At 47.7% G+C, this 16,346-nt stretch overlaps 8 protein-coding genes across 8 annotated transcripts; 4 read left to right on the forward strand and 4 right to left on the reverse strand.

The window, feature by feature from the left end:
• Positions 1-1,333: 1,333 nt before the first annotated feature.
• V1508DRAFT_398854 (uncharacterized protein) lies at positions 1,334-2,716 on the forward strand (the record flags this gene model as incomplete). The annotated part of the gene is made up of 1 exon (XM_066938228.1): positions 1,334-2,716. The coding sequence occupies one exon, from the start codon at positions 1,334-1,336 to the stop codon at positions 2,714-2,716; it is 1,383 nt and encodes a 460-aa protein (XP_066794383.1).
• A 254-nt stretch (positions 2,717-2,970) lies between these two features.
• On the reverse strand, positions 2,971-3,867 carry V1508DRAFT_357913 (mitochondrial 54S ribosomal protein uL3m; the record flags this gene model as incomplete). Its single annotated transcript, XM_066937046.1, has 3 exons — positions 2,971-3,041; positions 3,092-3,183; positions 3,236-3,867. The coding sequence occupies 3 exons, from the start codon at positions 3,865-3,867 to the stop codon at positions 2,971-2,973; spliced, it is 795 nt and encodes a 264-aa protein (XP_066794384.1).
• A 338-nt stretch (positions 3,868-4,205) lies between these two features.
• Positions 4,206-5,062, forward strand: V1508DRAFT_421676 (cytochrome oxidase complex assembly protein 1-domain-containing protein). Its single transcript, XM_066940913.1, has 2 exons — positions 4,206-4,500; positions 4,552-5,062. The coding sequence occupies exons 1-2, from the start codon at positions 4,278-4,280 to the stop codon at positions 4,986-4,988; spliced, it is 660 nt and encodes a 219-aa protein (XP_066794385.1). The 5' UTR covers positions 4,206-4,277; the 3' UTR covers positions 4,989-5,062.
• Positions 5,063-5,161: 99 nt separating this feature from the next.
• Positions 5,162-9,068, reverse strand: V1508DRAFT_204033 (uncharacterized protein). The gene is made up of 7 exons (XM_066936216.1): positions 8,974-9,068; positions 8,836-8,920; positions 8,668-8,769; positions 8,565-8,615; positions 8,369-8,509; positions 5,540-8,314; positions 5,162-5,488 (listed from the first exon to the last, which is right to left on the reverse strand). Coding segments are annotated over exons 1-7 (3,309 nt in total). The 5' UTR covers positions 8,976-9,068; the 3' UTR covers positions 5,162-5,335.
• A 577-nt stretch (positions 9,069-9,645) lies between these two features.
• V1508DRAFT_463138 (uncharacterized protein) lies at positions 9,646-11,066 on the forward strand. The gene is made up of 3 exons (XM_066942861.1): positions 9,646-10,057; positions 10,135-10,563; positions 10,616-11,066. The coding sequence occupies exons 1-3, from the start codon at positions 10,009-10,011 to the stop codon at positions 10,798-10,800; spliced, it is 663 nt and encodes a 220-aa protein (XP_066794387.1). The 5' UTR covers positions 9,646-10,008; the 3' UTR covers positions 10,801-11,066.
• Positions 11,067-11,143: 77 nt separating this feature from the next.
• V1508DRAFT_398859 (mitochondrial carrier domain-containing protein) lies at positions 11,144-12,223 on the reverse strand (the record flags this gene model as incomplete). Its single annotated transcript, XM_066938229.1, has 1 exon — positions 11,144-12,223. One exon carries the CDS (start codon positions 12,221-12,223, stop codon positions 11,144-11,146), a length of 1,080 nt encoding a protein of 359 aa, XP_066794388.1.
• Positions 12,224-14,054: 1,831 nt separating this feature from the next.
• V1508DRAFT_405498 (uncharacterized protein) lies at positions 14,055-14,548 on the reverse strand (the record flags this gene model as incomplete). The annotated part of the gene is made up of 4 exons (XM_066938699.1): positions 14,055-14,265; positions 14,331-14,374; positions 14,403-14,507; positions 14,531-14,548. 4 exons carry the CDS (start codon positions 14,546-14,548, stop codon positions 14,055-14,057), a joined length of 378 nt encoding a protein of 125 aa, XP_066794389.1.
• Positions 14,549-15,159: 611 nt separating this feature from the next.
• On the forward strand, positions 15,160-16,264 carry V1508DRAFT_405499 (uncharacterized protein; the record flags this gene model as incomplete). The annotated part of the gene is made up of 5 exons (XM_066938700.1): positions 15,160-15,344; positions 15,396-15,447; positions 15,483-15,769; positions 15,823-16,000; positions 16,061-16,264. The coding sequence occupies 5 exons, from the start codon at positions 15,160-15,162 to the stop codon at positions 16,262-16,264; spliced, it is 906 nt and encodes a 301-aa protein (XP_066794390.1).
• Between the last annotated feature and the right edge of the window lie 82 nt (positions 16,265-16,346).

Below are 16,346 nucleotides of genomic sequence, written 5' to 3' on the forward strand. Positions count from 1 at the left end.
CCTGGGCCGGCTTCCAGCCTCATGTAGATTGCCGGATTAGAATGGTATTGGCCCTAAGGCATAAACAATTAAACAAACACGAGGTAAACAAAGTAATGACTTGAAGCCCCAAAAACGAAAGGACACAAAACCACCTACAAAACTAAATGAGGCTTAATTGACCTCTGTGCAAGTACTGTGCTTAATCTGCTGCCGGTGGCTTTAGAACCCACTGCGGGCAGCTGTATTACATCGCAGCCGATCACTAGAATACGAATCCCGTCTTGATAGAATTAAAATGAAATTATCAAAAGTACTTGGCAGAAACTCTTGTAGATAATAGAGAACGGTGTCGATAGATCGGTTTATGAGCATTTTATCGGCTGCTATTTTATTACGTCAATTTAACTCTGTGTTCTGTTACGGAGAACACGATAGATCATCCACAATCTGTCGGTCGGTAGGCTAACTGTTGACGTTGCAAATTCATAGAATCCCATTTCTATCGTCTCTATGGCCCAAAAGCAAGAGTCTAAAGTTTAGGTATCTACTGCCTTAATGCGACTCCACCAACTCAAATCGTTCATCCAGTCTACTATGCAGGTGATTGACAAACGGCCAAAGTGCGCCGCGCCGCATCATTGGTGATCGATCCCCTTACACCTCATAAAAACCTCGAAGTTAACACCCGAAGCCAAATGTTCTGGCGTTGGCCCAATACTGAGATTAATAGCCAAGGCACCCTGAGCTCACGTCACTCTGTCAACAGCCGATTCATTATCAAACCTCGGTGACCGCCCAGCATCAGCGGCATTGTTGAAGAAAACTTGATCTGATCGTATATTTCCAACCTTTAGCTGCGACTGGCACGCTGCGAACAAATACGGCGCATTTGTTTAAGTTAGATGACTGCAGCAGCAAATCCGGCCGGCCAACGAGACCATCGCTCCTATTTCCGACTTCAGCCGCAACTGGTTTAGGTAAGCTAACCCGAGCAACAAGCTGAATTAGAGGTACAAACCCCAGTCAAACTAGTTCCGCTTCTGCACCATGAAACCGCAACGTCGTTTCAATTGAGTCCATAACTGCCACGTCTCATCGCCAGACTCCGTTGACGAGTCTTACGCGGCCTTACGCCTGTTGCGTTCCATGCATTCCTCTCACATAATCGTCATCACTATCTCTGCTTCGTCATATCGACAGTGTCTACGGCGAGGATTATAATCCAATTCTTTTCGCAATAGATACGTGACACCAGTGTACATAGGTTTGATATATCAGTCTTCACCTGCGACGAGTATCCATCTTCGGATCCAACTTTCTTTATTAGCGCCATCCATAATTTACACAACAAATGTCCTCCGCTGACGAAAGGCTCCAGGAGGTCCCGCCGGAGCCGTTACCGGATTATACTGATGTTCCCGAGAATGGCGACAGGACGATCGAAGATCAAGATTTGATGTCATCAGAGCCATCTGCCACATCGATGCCGACTTCGCCGAGTTCTGATCGGCCAAAGATGACGGACGTGCTGAATTCGTCGCCCGAAGCGCCTGTCTCCCCGAAGCTTGACCGGACGTCTTCTGTGACGACTGCTGTGAAGGAATTTGCACATTCACAATCTGGAGCGACACAAACGGGCGAGATAGCTGATACAGAAACCGAGACGCCGCCACCGGCCCGACCGCCGCGTCCTCTTTCGCCCTTTTCAGAGGCTCATAAGACGTTAAAAGAAGCGTTCCCGAATGTCGATGAAAGCGTCATCAAGGCTGTGTTGATTGCGAGTGGAGGCCAGATTCATCCTGCCTTCAACGCGCTACTGAGCATGTCAGATCCCGGGTTCAAGCCGGACCTACCTGCTCGTCCAAAGGCTCAGAAGCAGCAACCCAATCCAAACACACAGTTAGAGGCGGATGAAGCATATGCCCGACGACTGGCAAAGGAATTAAATGGCGGATCCCAGCTCAGGTCATCGCGACGATCTCAAGCGGTACCTCAACGAGACGGTGCCTCATCTTACGAAAAGAACTCAGATCAGCGGTACAGACGGTCTCAGAACAGTGGACATGGCAACAGTGATTACTACGACGGTGACAGCGACAAAAATTGGTCTTTCTTTGACGATGATTTACCTATTATTAAGGACAACCTGGTCCAGGGATTCAATGAGACAAGGACCAGGGTAAACGAGTGGGTCGCGAATTTCAAGAAGAAGCTGGACGGCGACGACACGCGGACAGATTACTATGCCACCGCGGGCTCGGGACGTGCGTATTCATCCACCGCACGACCGGCATCGTATAATTATCGTATCGCACGACAAAGTTCGTATGACAATGATCCCACCGAACTCGACGGCAATTTTTCTCATCTGAATTTGGTCGACGACGCAAAGTCATCGAGTAAGCCGCCACCAAAACCAGCTCGACCTCTGGCGAACCCAGGATTGTACAAGACGCGGTCACCTACACAGGCGACGTCGCGCGGACCATTTTTGGAGGACGATGAGGACTTGTACACATCCTCGGCACCACTGCCAGCTCGCAGCAGCATGGCGACAAAATCACCTGCGTCTCCAATTCGAAATTCAGGCAAATGGGAGCCGTTGACGGCAGTTGAACCTACTCCGGACAAGGATCCATTCTTTATTGGTGATAGCGACGACGAGGAGAAGGCTGCGTCGGAGGAAACGAAGAAGCAAGTGCGATTCGCACATGAATCGGATGATCTGAAATAGATATTCACCTGAGCGATAGACATAAAGTTATTATTGATCATTCGTCGAAGCTCATCACTTGAAATGGGATTTATTGTTTTTCTTGTCGTTATTGAGCATGCCAATGTTACGATTTTGTTTCCATCGCACACCTTACGCTGCACGGTACATATCTGATTTACTTGTATTTTGGGCATTAAAATAGTGAAAATGATACCATATATACAATTGTACAAAATATACAAACCCCGAATCAAAATTATAATCGTAGTCCTTTACTCGACGTCAGACTTCTTTAGTGCATCCTGGATAGACACTGCCGCGTATTTAGGGCCCGGTACAGGACCTACAAATTTAATTAGAAACGTGCTTTGCAAGACATACCAGCAAACTAACCTTTCACAAGGACCAATCCGAACTCGGGATATATCTTGACAACCTTCGAGTTCTGAACGGTAACATTGTCACCTCCCATACGGCCAGCCATCCTATAACCATTAGTTTCGCCGGCCGGCACATGCAGTAAGACGTAACACTCACTTCTTGCCCTTCAACACTCGACCCGGATCCTGACTCTGACCAGTCGAACCCGCCGAACGGTGCGAGACGGAAACACCATGAGACGCAGGCAGACCCGAAAACCCGTGCCGTTTCATGACACCGGAAAATCCTTTACCTTTACTCCGCGCCCGAATATCCACAAACTGCCCTTCTTTAAAATGCTGGACCGTGATCTCATGAGAGATCGGTAACAACCCACTCTCATCCCTGACTCTAAATTCTGCGACAATCTTCTTCGGCGCGACACCCGCTTTGGAGAAATGCCCCAACATAGGTTTTGTGACATTCTTTGCATGCCGCGCGCCTGCGCCCACTTGCACTGCGAAATAACCGTGTTGGTCGATGGTCTTGATGTACGTCACTTGCGCCCGATCAATCTGGAGAATTGTGACTGGGATCCGCATGCCATTTTCGTCGAAAACCGACATCATGCCGCGTTTGAACGCGATAGTGCCTGTTCGTTTCGGCAATTGTTTCCTCGACAAAGCCGCCTCGGGTGAGTCGAAGAGGACAGGCAGCGGGAATTCGGACCGTTTGAGGCGACGGTGGCCAGAGTCGGCTGGTGCTATAGGGATTGTAGTCGTGATGTCTGTGTGCACTTCCGTCGGCATTGTAGTGACTGGCTCTTCGATGTGGCGAGTTGTGAATGAGGAGACGAATTCTGAGAGAGGAGGAAGTTCGCGAAGAGACGACGTGCTCGTCGAGAATATCCTCCGTGAGGATATGAACCGGGCAGACGATAATAGCATGCCGCGCTGCGTGCTCATAACTCTGCTGACTACCATCCTGTTCACAGAGCGTTTGCGTCGCAATTGATGGACCTCCGCCGTGGGACTTTAAGTACGAAGAAAAACTGTAACTCCAACTTTTTCGGGCTGTGGGTTGCGATGGTGTTGTGGCGTTAGCCAGATGTGGCTGGTGCATTATTTATTCCGTGTCGTGGTCACCAGTTTGTGCAGTCCCATTACCGTTGTTCAACAAATATCAGTCTAGAAGCAATTATTAAAGAGTACCCTACGATATGTCGATAATTTATCGGACGCCGTTACTCCGGCGGCAGTTTCCTTTGCGAATTCAGTTCGCTGTGCACAATTGCATTCGGCAACGAAGTATGGCGACTAAGGCTGCACGGGAACGTCAATTCCATATTTCTGCACATCGGAATAATGACACTGTTTCACCTCTAGCGAGCGAAAGTCCCGAGAAGCCCAAGTTCAAGGTAACAGTCGATAGAGATCTTCCAGGTTCGTCCAAGTCCATTCTCCATCACGGGTCTTTCCTCTGACACTCAGCAGATGTGCAGTCGCGGACCCCACGGCTGTTAGGCTACTACACCATCTTCTTCTCGGTAATGGCGATCATTTCACTCGGCTTCTTCAACTACGAACGCCAACAGTCCCCAATAGTCTCCTCGACATTGTACTCTGTCCGCCGTTCGCCCGCCGCGCGCGATCTGCTCGGCGCAAACATACGGTTCAAGGACGCGATTCCCTGGATATCTGGGTCACTCGACTTCCTACACGGGAGCGTTGATCTAAGTTATAAAGTCATCGGATCTGCGAAAATACCCGCGACGCTGCATTTTAAAAGTATTAGACGTACAAAGGGCGAGCCATTTGAGATGGTAGCATGGGAGTTGATTGCCGAAGATGGCCGACGTGTGGATCTGATGGTTGAGGATGAGAGACCGTTGATTAAAGACGAAGCTGGAGATTCGTTGCTTGGAAAGTAGGACTGCTGCGTAGTGTGGATTCCCTGTAAATAGCTGATGCGTAAAATTGTATTATGATGAAATAAGCACTGCCTAAAATCTCCGAATAGCATAACACATAAGAAGTCGTACCATACAAAAACGTGTTAATACAAAATCGGCCTTCATTATAACAAACTTAATTGTAGCAAACAATGACAGAGACAACTCCCGCTCAAATATCTGCATTACAAACAAACAAACAAATAACAAACAACGAAAAGCATCCATTGCTCTAGCCATCGTCTAGCTCACGTAACTTCCGAATCTATATGTACAATTTCGAAGCCAACAACATTACATATCAATGGTCTCGTTCCCAACAAACATTACATATCAATGGTCTCGTTGAATTCAAGTACCTGATCATCGCGGACGCCGTCAATTCCTGGACCGCCGGTGTATCTATCGAATTTACTATTCTGCGCAACGAGAACGAGACCCGATACACGAATACTTTCAATCAGCGCTGGCACAATATTCTAAGCCACGTCAGCATTCAATATTTTCGTTGCACAAGAGATGGGACATACCAACAATCGCGCCGCGCAAATTAAACCCATCAAGTTATTATTACTTGCAAAGGTCGTCGCCTCCCGCAACGAGCTACACCGTCGATCTTCCACGCCTTGCACTGGCAAATCATGCGCGCTGGTAAACCGCAATTCGTCCGCCGTCTCAGTCAAATTCACGCAGAAAAACACGGGATAATTAGGCTGCTTCCAGTTCAGGACAGTGCACACGGTCGGATGATGTGAGCTGAAGATCAAAGACCTGTTCCGGTTCGTACTCGATGGTGACGCGGAAGATGCCATTTGTCGGATTTTCCGAGCGTGGTCAAACACGACGCTGAGGATGGCGTCAACATGGGTGTTGAAATCCGGCATTGCAGCAGTGACATTGAGGTGCTGCTTCTCGACGTCGGTTGGGTATATGATGCACAAATCAAGGTTGACTTCCAACGGCAACAGTGCAAGTGCATCGGCGAGGGATAAGTACGACAGGTACAACGCCTCGAACGCAAGAGACGCGCGGGTCGCGGAGCGGACTTTATCCTTATACTTCGGTGTCGCGGGATCGCACGCTCCAAGAGACAAGAATTGAGTGTACGTTATATTGCACAGCGGGATACCAATTCCCTCGACCTCCAGAGTCCAGCACGGGTATACTACTGGAACGTTATCCTTTGTTAACTGCACGAAGACACGAGCATAGCATCCCGATAGTGACGACGCAGTTACAAACGCATGAACCTGCGTCTGCTGAAGATAATGGCCACTAAATGAACCAGGTTGAGATGCCATTCCACCGTTTGACGATAACGAAAACGTGGACTGCAAGCTGCTCGAAACCCCGCCGGGACCAGACTCCGTACCGATCACAGACGAGAGCGATGACGGCGCCGTAGGCGTGATCGATTCAACTTGACTTGTACTCTTCCAGTACACGTCAAAATTTGTGATTTCCAGTGGAACACCTTGGTAGGGTTTGATCACGTTAAATTTGAACGTCAAGTCTCCGATGACCTGCAACCGGAGATCAAATAATGGCAGCGTGCACTGTCCACTACCACTGGGGGTCTTGAAAATATGCGACAGCGCGTTCGTTTTAGCAATGATACGCGATCCAAATGTTGGAAAGACTTCAAAATCTATGGTAAACTGGTCTAGACTGTCGATCTGGAATGACAACGTGCGGGAATCATCTGCCAACGGGAGAAGTAAACTCCGCGGAATAACGTCAAGCAGTTTTGATGAGACTGTGAGCTTTGCAGCAGGTATATTGGAGTAGAACTTCACCGGCGGGTGCAGAGGTGGCGTGGTCGGTAGTGGCTGCCCGAGGCTCACCCTGGATGGCGATGCCGACGATGAGGACCGACGCGCTGACGGGCCAGTCGCCCCATAAATTGGAGAAGATGGCGTATCAAAGACTATCTCGACAAACGTCTTCTTGTCCAAAAAATTGTGGCCATATCGTCGTAGAGGCAAGATTGGAGGAGGGAGCGACAAATCTGGAATAGCATCAACGTCCGCCATTTCCAAATCCACCACACTCGCAATTTGTGGCATCTCTTCAATAGACTGCACGGTAGCTCGGCCATTAATTGCAATACTCGCAGTGGTAGTAGGAGTAGCAGGCTCCGCCAGTACTGATCGCTGCGAGCCTTCTGCATCAAGCAATAGACGCATGCAATCGAGATGGCCTTCCCAAGCAGCGTAATAGAGAGGAGATAAATTCTTCTTGTCCACGAACGTGAGATCTGCACCGGCCTCGAGTAGTGCCTTGACAGTTTCCACGTGACCCTCACTGGCAGCGTAAAAGAGTGCTATCCATCCATTCAGCTTGTCGACCATGTTGATGTCTGCACCGTGGTCTTTCAATAACGAAATTAGCTTAAAGTGCCCGGCCTGTGCAATCAAGTGCTGGGGATATAAGCCCTCTGCATCAGCAATAATAGCAGCATGTGACTTCAGGAGCATTTCCGTGATACTATACAGTCCTTTCTGGCAAGCCATGTTAAGAGGGATGTAATCTTGTTCACTAGCCGGATCGACGCGCACATTACGCGATAATAGTTCTTCCACACATGACGCATGCTCTTGGGAAATCGCGAAAAGCAGAGCTGTAAAATTATCCTGATCCAGCGCGTCGACCGGGGCACCTGATGCCAGTAAAGGTTTAATCATTTTCGTTCGTCCGTGAATGCATGCATAATGTAGCGGGGTCCGGCCATATATATCAGTCGCAGAAGCATCGAATGCCATTGTGTCAGGCTGCGAAAGCAACAAGTCCAATACGATATCTCTGCCAGCGATAGCAGCTTCATGCAAAACGGTCCTATCATTCACGTCATCCTTAGCGGACAAGTTGACCGCACCGGTGGCGTACACAGCGCGCAACGTTGTATCCGAAGCATCACCAGATATAGACTGTAGAAAAATTCTCGTAATTCGCTCATGAGCATCTGGTGCCTGCTGCAATCTCGTGATCCACTCCTGAATGGAAGATTCTGATTCGCGGGAGACGTTCCGTAAAAATTCGGAATCGAGTTCTTCGTTTGTTCGTTCTATTTGTGACGCATCGGCGAGTTTATGATCAAAGCTGATATCTTCGCCATCCGCCCATGCCTCTAATTCCAAAAGACTTGTCGTCGCTAAATCTGAGAGCTCGGCAATTTCTTCACGATGGAATACTGGTTGTACCTCGACTGCTGTCGATAGATAAAGTTCTTTTGTCTGCGATTTTGATCTTTTATCCCATTTCTTGAGGACTTTTGAAAATCCCGTTGCATTTAACTCGACAAATTGCTATACAAAAGTCAGCAGCATTCAGAACGACAACAAGAAAATTGCGAAACTTACTTCCAGTTTATCCAGATCTCGTCTGAATCGATAGAACCCCTCATATAATGCTATAAAGGTTGCCGAAGTCTTCAACACGGCACCTAATTTTGATTTTGCGGTTTTTTTCTTCTCCAGCAACGATGCTAAGCGCAATTTTAACTACACACAGTTAGATCACCACAACATTTATTAACAATATGGAATTGAGTCGCACTTCAGCTTCTTTCTGCAAGTAAAACGCGTTTACTTTCTCGAGTTCTCGCTCCTGATGTATAGATAAGCTTAGTTCATTAATCAATTCGCACCATAGAGCATACCAGTCTGAAAAAGAATGTGACTTTATGTGCTTGTAATGTTGTTTCGATATCCGTTGGTCGGGCATTTTTATTTTCTGGGTCGTATCCGAGCGATTTTATCAGCTGTAGCGCAATGTTAGCAATTTCAGTCGGAAGATCACCAATCCAACTGAGGGCGTTGTCATATACCTTCTTTAGAGCCTTGTAATTGATAAAGTAGTTCGAATATTCCGGTAGCTCAAGCTGTCGCTTGGCCAAATACTTGCCGAATTTCCTGTATCATGAATTAGTCCGGTCAGATGATATACAGCAGATCACTCTAAATACATTGAGAGAGTAGCTGAATGTTAGCCAAATCCCCGATTGCTGAAATATAATGATATTGGCGTTGAAAAAGCAAATCGAGTATTAATTATGAAGTTGTAGCTAGAATGGTGTTTAACTGGTCGATAATGGCCGAACTATTGTGTTGCGGGGCCGATGGTCGATGTTCGGTGAAATTGGTTGGTAGGTAACTCAAACGACAGCGGGGCAGGTAAGTGACGCGGGACCGACGTGTACCAAGTGTATAGGCAGGTTACCCCGACGGGTTAGAGGGTGAAGGCAAGGCTCGGGTACTATGGAGCCTGATACTATGAAAAGTAGCGTCAGTACCATGCCACCACGAATTACCGTCGTTAGTGCAAACTGATGGCAATTGGTACCCTTTCAATTGCACGCACGCGTCGTCAATTGCGTACTCACCGCGGTACAGAGATAGTTGCCTGTCAGCTGAATTCGGTATCTGTATGTGGTTGGCCAATAAAGATCGGAACAGCTGCAGAACGGAACAGTGGTTATGCCACAGAATTCTTAGAGGCCAGAATAATTAGGCGACGTCATAGCTGGAAGGGGAATGGCAGAGACAGACTGTATTAACTGATCTGGCGCAGTAGGATTACAGAGATCGGTCGTGTGGCCACAGGCGGGGCGGTCACTGGTCAGACAAACTGGTTTATGTGCAGGTGGCCGATGCTTGCACGCGTAAGTTATTGCTATGTATGAACAGCGAACGATGGCTGTGAATGAAGCGCGGTTAGTACCTATTTCCGCCATAATTCACTATGTATACTCACCAGAGATTAATTGACGTTACAACTGCTAGGTTGCCTCTTCAGAGATGCTTGTTTAGTCGCTGGGGAAGCTGCTGGCTTGGCTAGTGCATGCAACTGGCAGGGCGCAAATGCGATGAGATCCTCTCGTTTCATCCACTTTGCTGTCCAATAGAAGGGGCTTGTGTCATTCGAGCCACACTCTGTCGGCCAATCCGAGACATTTGCCCACACACGAGGTTATGGCGGTGTTTCCCGTGCGCCACAAGCAATGTGCGGCTCGTATGCGCTGTTGTCTCGGCAACTCATTGTACATAAACGTAAGTGCGCCGCACCAACTCTGGTTCACGACTTGTTATTATTCTCAGTCCATCACTCACCATCATCACCATGCCAGCACTACGACGTCGCCAGCGCGCTACCAAACGCCAGACTCAGTCTCAGACACAACAGTCCAATACATCATCACAAGTTGAAGACGCATCAATTGCCGTCGACGCAAACGAATTAGGACCCTCGCGGCAACAAAATGTGCCTGCACTACCAGAGAAATCACTCAAACGAACATCTATGGCGCCTGGGACAACACACTCGCCTGACTATCGTGCGGTAGATGGTAAGAAGGATGCCAGTCTTACTGCACCTCCGTTCTCCCCACTTGTCAGACGGTCGCCGCGGCTGCGAGATTCGCCTGCCTCGCAGTCGTCCGTTGCCCGACAGCGGAGTGGACGCGAACAGCGAAGTGCGTATGACGCCAACGCTACGGTCATGATGAGAACATTTAATACGCCCAAAGAGGAGCAAATTCATCAACTAAAAGTGGAATGTATGGCCCTTTTTGTCAGGGGATTAAAAATTCATGCTGATATCTATAATAGTAGCTGAAAGACGAGAATCATTACGACGAAATTACGCTGCAGCAGCAAAATCATTACGCGCCAGACTAGAAATGCGGATACATCGGATTCCGCGGCATCTTCGCCAAATGACATTGGGTGAATTGCGGAATATGCAAGTATCAAACCAGACATCTAGTCCACGACGAGAAATAGCCGTGGTATAACAAGTTAGTCGCTTGACGATGGTACTATCATTCTCAGTAGAAGAGAAATACGATTATTGGATTTATGGCACGAGTTTCTGTTTTCTTGGACAGGTCTCAACTATGCTATTTAATTAACCTCTACCCTTATATCCTAAAAATTGAATAAACCAAGCACTTCTATATGACATACATCCCACAACAACCAGACGCACACCTGAAAATGCAGAAACTAAGACGATAAGTACAAGCGCAACTGAGAAGTCTACGTGGTGGAACAATATGATAGTATAGTATATCCAACATTTGCTTAATGCATAGGAGACGACCAAGCACAGCCTGATATGAGGTCGACTGCAGCACGTCACAGCTTCTTGTACAACTGCTCATATATCGAAAAGAACGTCATATTGACAAGCCCCGTACGCGCAATCGACACTCCCAATCCACGGTACATCCGGGGATTAAACAACTGGAACGGACGCTTTTTAATTGGAGTTCCGGGCGGCCGCGTCAAAATGTCGCGTTGGACTATAGACTTCATAGTGTCCAGCGGAAACAGCACAGCCCACGAGAAAATTCCACACAGGCCTCCAGAGATCGCGATGACGAGTGGTCCTGGCGGGCCCCCATTCGGATTGTACATGCTGAAGAGTTGCTTGGATGATTCGTAGACGCTAAAATAAAGCGATGTGCCCAGCGCGTCGCGAGCAAAGTGATATCGGAAGCCGGAGTATAGCCCCAAGATTCCGCGTTTCCGTATGATATCCTTGAAAGACTCGAGCGTTCCCTTTGGCTCGTACTTTGGCGCCGTATGGCTTGCGTCTAGCAGCGCGGCATGTGTGGCTCGGGCCATGAGGAGCTCGATCTGCGTGGACAGCTTTGTAAATTCGAACGGACAGGAAAACAGCGCGATAAACCCGCCGGCGGTAAAGCCAGACATAAAGTACACTGGCAAAGCACGTAATAAATTCGGTCCAGGCGTCGCCTTCTGCTCCGGCGTCAATAGTACTGGACCTGAGGGATCCACGACATATCCTTCCCCGAGTAGCCGATTCAAAGCGTCGGTATATGTCGCCCTGCATTGCGCGTATATCGAGAAACTGAGCGTTCGAACAATTGTAACTGAAATCATCGGCGCCCCAACACCTCTGAAAAACCCATTAATTCCCTCAGTTTTCTTCGTAACCAAGACGCAGTCCAGCACCGACTGGAACCGGTATGCTTGCATGCGCGTCTTGATGCTATCAAACGGAAATCCGACAAATGTCGAGACGAGCGACGACAATCCCGCAGAGACAGCGGTATTATATTCACGCTGCCATGTCGAAGGTAGCTCGTGTTCCGAACTGGCAGCTGTTATCGTGAACGTGGTATTTATTTCCGGTCGTGACGATTGCACATTCGGGCTCAACTGCTCTTCTGAAGGTGAACTCGTCGCCATTGCGTGTGTCTATGCTGGTAGCCTGTATATATCGTGATGTCAATATTGCTACCGGTGACAGTCGCGTAAATTCATAGAGGCCGATGTCCCGCTAATCGCACCTTGATGCGCCGTATCCCGAACAATGGTCGGACCCCAAAAGAGAACCCGCCAACAATTGTCGATATAAGCTTCAATGGTCGATTTTCGCAAAAGAAATAATTCTGCAGAGCTATCGTCTTGTGATAATAAAGTGAGAATCGTGCGCCTTAGTGGTAATGGCAAGGAAGGTCCAACGTTTCCGCGCGCACAACCGTCGCTGAATTTGGGTTGTGATGGGGAGAGACAGTTTTAGTCACACGCTTGTTGTTGGTCGGGCGAGCCGACTTGCTGTCGGATGTCGGGTAAGTTCAACAGTTAAAGTGAGAACATCAATAGCTCGTGACTTCCTCAAGAGAGTTAGTTTAGCGGCTTCGAACTTATTGCACCCGGATTTTGTTTCCGACGACGGAGATTGCAGTCCTGAATAAGCTGATTCATACTTTGGATTGTGAGCACCGCACCGATGGGCGATGGCAGTCAGACCTAAACTGAACTGTCATAGAGTAGCAGGCCCACATTCCAAGATTTTGCCGCCTCTACCAGCACTAGTCAATCTCCTTTTGCATATTTAAACAATTTACCAAATTTCCATCTAAGTTAGGGCACGAGCACTGAGTAATCAATTTTAATTAATTAATCAGCCAATCGCAGCCGAACTGTAGTCTGCATATACCCGTCCCTGCAATGTTAGAGCACATTTATATCTGACACTATCTGACACTAGAACCGAAGATTACGGGAATAGAGGGAGAGAACGGCGATGAAGCAACGCCCCTAGTCAGTCGTCTGCCGACTGCCGTCACTCTCCCTGATGCTTAGCCCTCGGTGAAATCCCGCAGGAACATGTGAGGGGACAGTGTAATGACTTGAACATGCATTAATGGCTGGGAAGAGAATATCAATGCATTAGAGCAGAAAATGATAGTCTCTCGGTCAATATCGCAGAATACCATGGGGCTGTTATCTGGACCCTAATGGGTGTCCATATGTTGGGACGATTTTTTTTCCAATTGCTCTTACGTAGCAGGTCAGTTCGATCGAGAAAAGAATGAACGCTCTAACTGTCTATCACTCACCAGTCTTTGCTGCGAAGGATATCTGGCAGTGTATGATGTCCGCTACAGTAGAGTGCTGAATTCCAAGGATGTCAATTATGTTATCAAGATCAAATGTAGCGACAAACTGTAACGTTGCTAATGGCGTGTATCAAGGGGAGTATCGACGTTCTCGACAATGCTCTGTGTGTGACTGTAAGCACTGGATATATGCAGAGGATTCCGTCGCTGTAAGACGTGTAATCCATCGTACTAATGTATTTTATTCCGCGTTCGAGAGGATCTGATAGTTCTCGTGAGACTGATTTCGCGACTTAGCTCCAGTCATTCGAACGATGAGAGTTGACTTAGGAACTTCAAAGCGATGGGCAGTACTTCTATCATTCTTTTCCAGGGCCTGAATAAGTTTTTGATCTTTTCTTCAACTTGATCGCTTTTAGAAGGTCAATTATAACCCATGTTATAAGATATAGAGTTGGCAAAGTCGAGTGGGGTATTTTGTGACCAGGTTCCCCATATGACCAGGTTCCCCATACCTTACGTTATATAAAAGTATGTATATGTCGTCGTTTAGTTTTTCATATGTATATCGAAATCATCCATAACGCGAGTGCACAGTGGTTATAAAAATAGTGATAATATCTGCCGTGGCTCTAATGGCTCAATTGCGGGTGTGTAACTAGGCTTTTGCGCGCTTAAGCGAAGGGTAGCCCATTCAACCTTGAGAAAAGCTCTGCTTCCATACTCCTGCCTGCTTCTGGTCCATTAGGATCCAAAGATCGGTGCTCCCCTCCCCACATATTGGCTAACGTTGCTTGACGAAAGTGCCACCGTAGGAGTTCATCTCTCGCAATATCTTCATTATGGGGATCTCGGCAAATAGGGCCAAGTATCGTCCCGTCTCTCCTGAAAGGATCTTCATCGAAACAGGTATCTTATATACATCTTCTGGGTTGACGCAGAAATGAAACCCATCAAATTTTCGATGGATATTTGACTGCATAAGCAGCCCATTCTGACATTAGTTTATCCCCGTATCACACTCCCCCCATTCTATTCGTAATCCATCGAGAGAATCCGTTCTGCAACCAATAATCTTCGCCGGAGAGAGGGAAGATGTGAACGGCTTCAAAACCTGTCCAATCATTCTTATATTGGCAACGTCAGTTACCACGCACATGCCATCCATTTGATACCCCAAGTGTACCTTTAACTAGTCCCAAAGAGGAATGGCTGGTTTACTCTCCATGAATCGGTAGATTTGGCAACGCGTCTTCTTTAATCGCGCTTGTTTAGCTAGGCACATGGGAAATTCCGGGTTAGGGCAAAATGTACTTAACGCTAGTGCATGCAAGACGAAACAGGCTTAGCGCATGCTCCGTCTATAAATTCCCATTATTATTGTTTAGTGATGGTAAGGGTCAATTGCTTAATGAGACTGTGGTGTGACGCAACGGTGTCTGAACTGCGCGTTTAATCTACAACGGCCCTAAACCAATGATAGCTCTCATTAGCCTTCAACCCCACAGTCATACCTTAGCACCCCTAAGATCCACGACTATATCTCCTTTCACAAGTTTCTGTGCATTTCGCTGCATTCGTTCTCTAAACATTGGACACAATAGTTGCTCGAACTTTCGCCGCCGATCTTTTTCGCGTGCGAGATCGACGGCCACTAAGAGTCCTGGACTTAGCGATCAGTCGGACGTGGATCGCGGGAGGCGTTCTAAGTTGGACAGTTCACCCGATTTCTCTAGGACGCCGACTGATGTATCGAGCACGACATCAGTCACGGTGTCGATGGATAAGTCTCCGCAGAAAAACGAGAGAGACGGGCATTCAGACTACGACACGGCGCTTGACCTGTTGAAGAATAATCTACCAGAACAGCGACTAGACTTCCATCTCCCTTGCTGCCAGTATTTGAAATTGGAGGAATGCTGGTCTAAGATAAGATTAGCGGAAAACATTTCAGAGGATCAGAAGTATGGGCTTCGATATGCATTGGTCGTCATATCAGTAACTAACCTTTGTAGGTATCCGTATTTGGCATACGACAGTGCTGCCGAGATAGCGACTGTGGTTACTGTCCCACGCGATCTCCACGAAGGCCAGCCTTGGAGCTCGGGCTGATGTTCATGAACGGTGCTCGGGATTATCTCTATAGTCATGGAGCAGATGCCAGCTTCGTTCGCAGAATTCACAGTGCTGGATCTACCACGTTCAAGGGTGCTTATGGCAGCTATTCCAGAAGCAAGAAACAGGCAGACGGAACAATCGTGTATACCCCTCTTGATGGCCGTTCTAAGATCATGATCGCTATTGAGGTCGGGTATAGCCAGGACTATACTGCACTTTGTCGGAACAAGGATCAGTGGATCGAAGGGCGACATGTTAAGGTCTGTGTATTGTATGTCTTGATGAATCACCACGGTTTCGCAATCCTGGTACTCTGAATGAGAGTGTCGGATATGTCGAGGCAGAAATGGAGAAGATGTGTAGCAGTATTACTGCTATGATTAGGGATCAGCCACAAGATTACTATGGTTCTATTGTATACCGCGACCACAAGTGGGTTGGAGACTTGATGGAAGCGTTCATTGAAGTGTGGCGAGCTAACAAGAAGCAGCCTATCAGATACGTGAGTAGTGTCAGTGATTGAATTTCTGGAGGCCATACCGCCTCACATTTGGTTTAGCAGCTACTCCAGAATGCATGGTCTTGTAACAGTCTCCCAAAAACGATTGGCCTTAAAGTTAGTGATTTTGTTCCGGATGAGGACTTGAAAGCTGGCAATATCCCGGACAGTAGTCTTCCCTTTGATGTAATTTCATATGTGGATTTGCTCAGAAGATGCATGCAGACGACAGCAGAAGAACGATATTTTGAGTTTATTTTGCCTTAGTGTTCCTCTTCCAAGTAGGGTATCCCCCTTGCTTTCATAGCGTCCTGGGTAGGCAGTCTTGTATCCTCGTAGTAATTGCATT

This window comes from Lipomyces doorenjongii (genome assembly GCF_038497915.1).
Source record: "Lipomyces doorenjongii strain NRRL Y-27504 unplaced genomic scaffold V1508scaffold_45, whole genome shotgun sequence".
NCBI classification, from domain to species: Eukaryota; Fungi; Ascomycota; class Lipomycetes; order Lipomycetales; family Lipomycetaceae; genus Lipomyces; species Lipomyces doorenjongii.

Bases quoted from the DNA above. Each gene is read 5' to 3' on its own strand.
- V1508DRAFT_463138 (XM_066942861.1), top strand. From the start codon at position 10,009: ATGTGCGGCTCGTATGCGCTGTTGTCTCGGCAACTCATTGTACATAAA. The intron at 10,058-10,134 runs GTAAGTGCGCCG...TCACCATGCCAG, and splicing joins GCAACTCATTGTACATAAAC to CACTACGACGTCGCCAGCGC. The intron at 10,564-10,615 runs GTATGGCCCTTT...TATCTATAATAG, and splicing joins TCATCAACTAAAAGTGGAAT to TAGCTGAAAGACGAGAATCA.
- V1508DRAFT_421676 (XM_066940913.1), top strand. From the start codon at position 4,278: ATGTCGATAATTTATCGGACGCCGTTACTCCGGCGGCAGTTTCCTTTG. The intron at 4,501-4,551 runs GTTCGTCCAAGT...GACACTCAGCAG, and splicing joins AGTCGATAGAGATCTTCCAG to ATGTGCAGTCGCGGACCCCA.
- V1508DRAFT_204033 (XM_066936216.1), bottom strand. The intron at 8,616-8,667 runs GTATGCTCTATG...TCTATACATCAG, and splicing joins TCACATTCTTTTTCAGACTG to GAGCGAGAACTCGAGAAAGT. The intron at 8,315-8,368 runs GTAAGTTTCGCA...ACTTTTGTATAG, and splicing joins GAGATCTGGATAAACTGGAA to CAATTTGTCGAGTTAAATGC.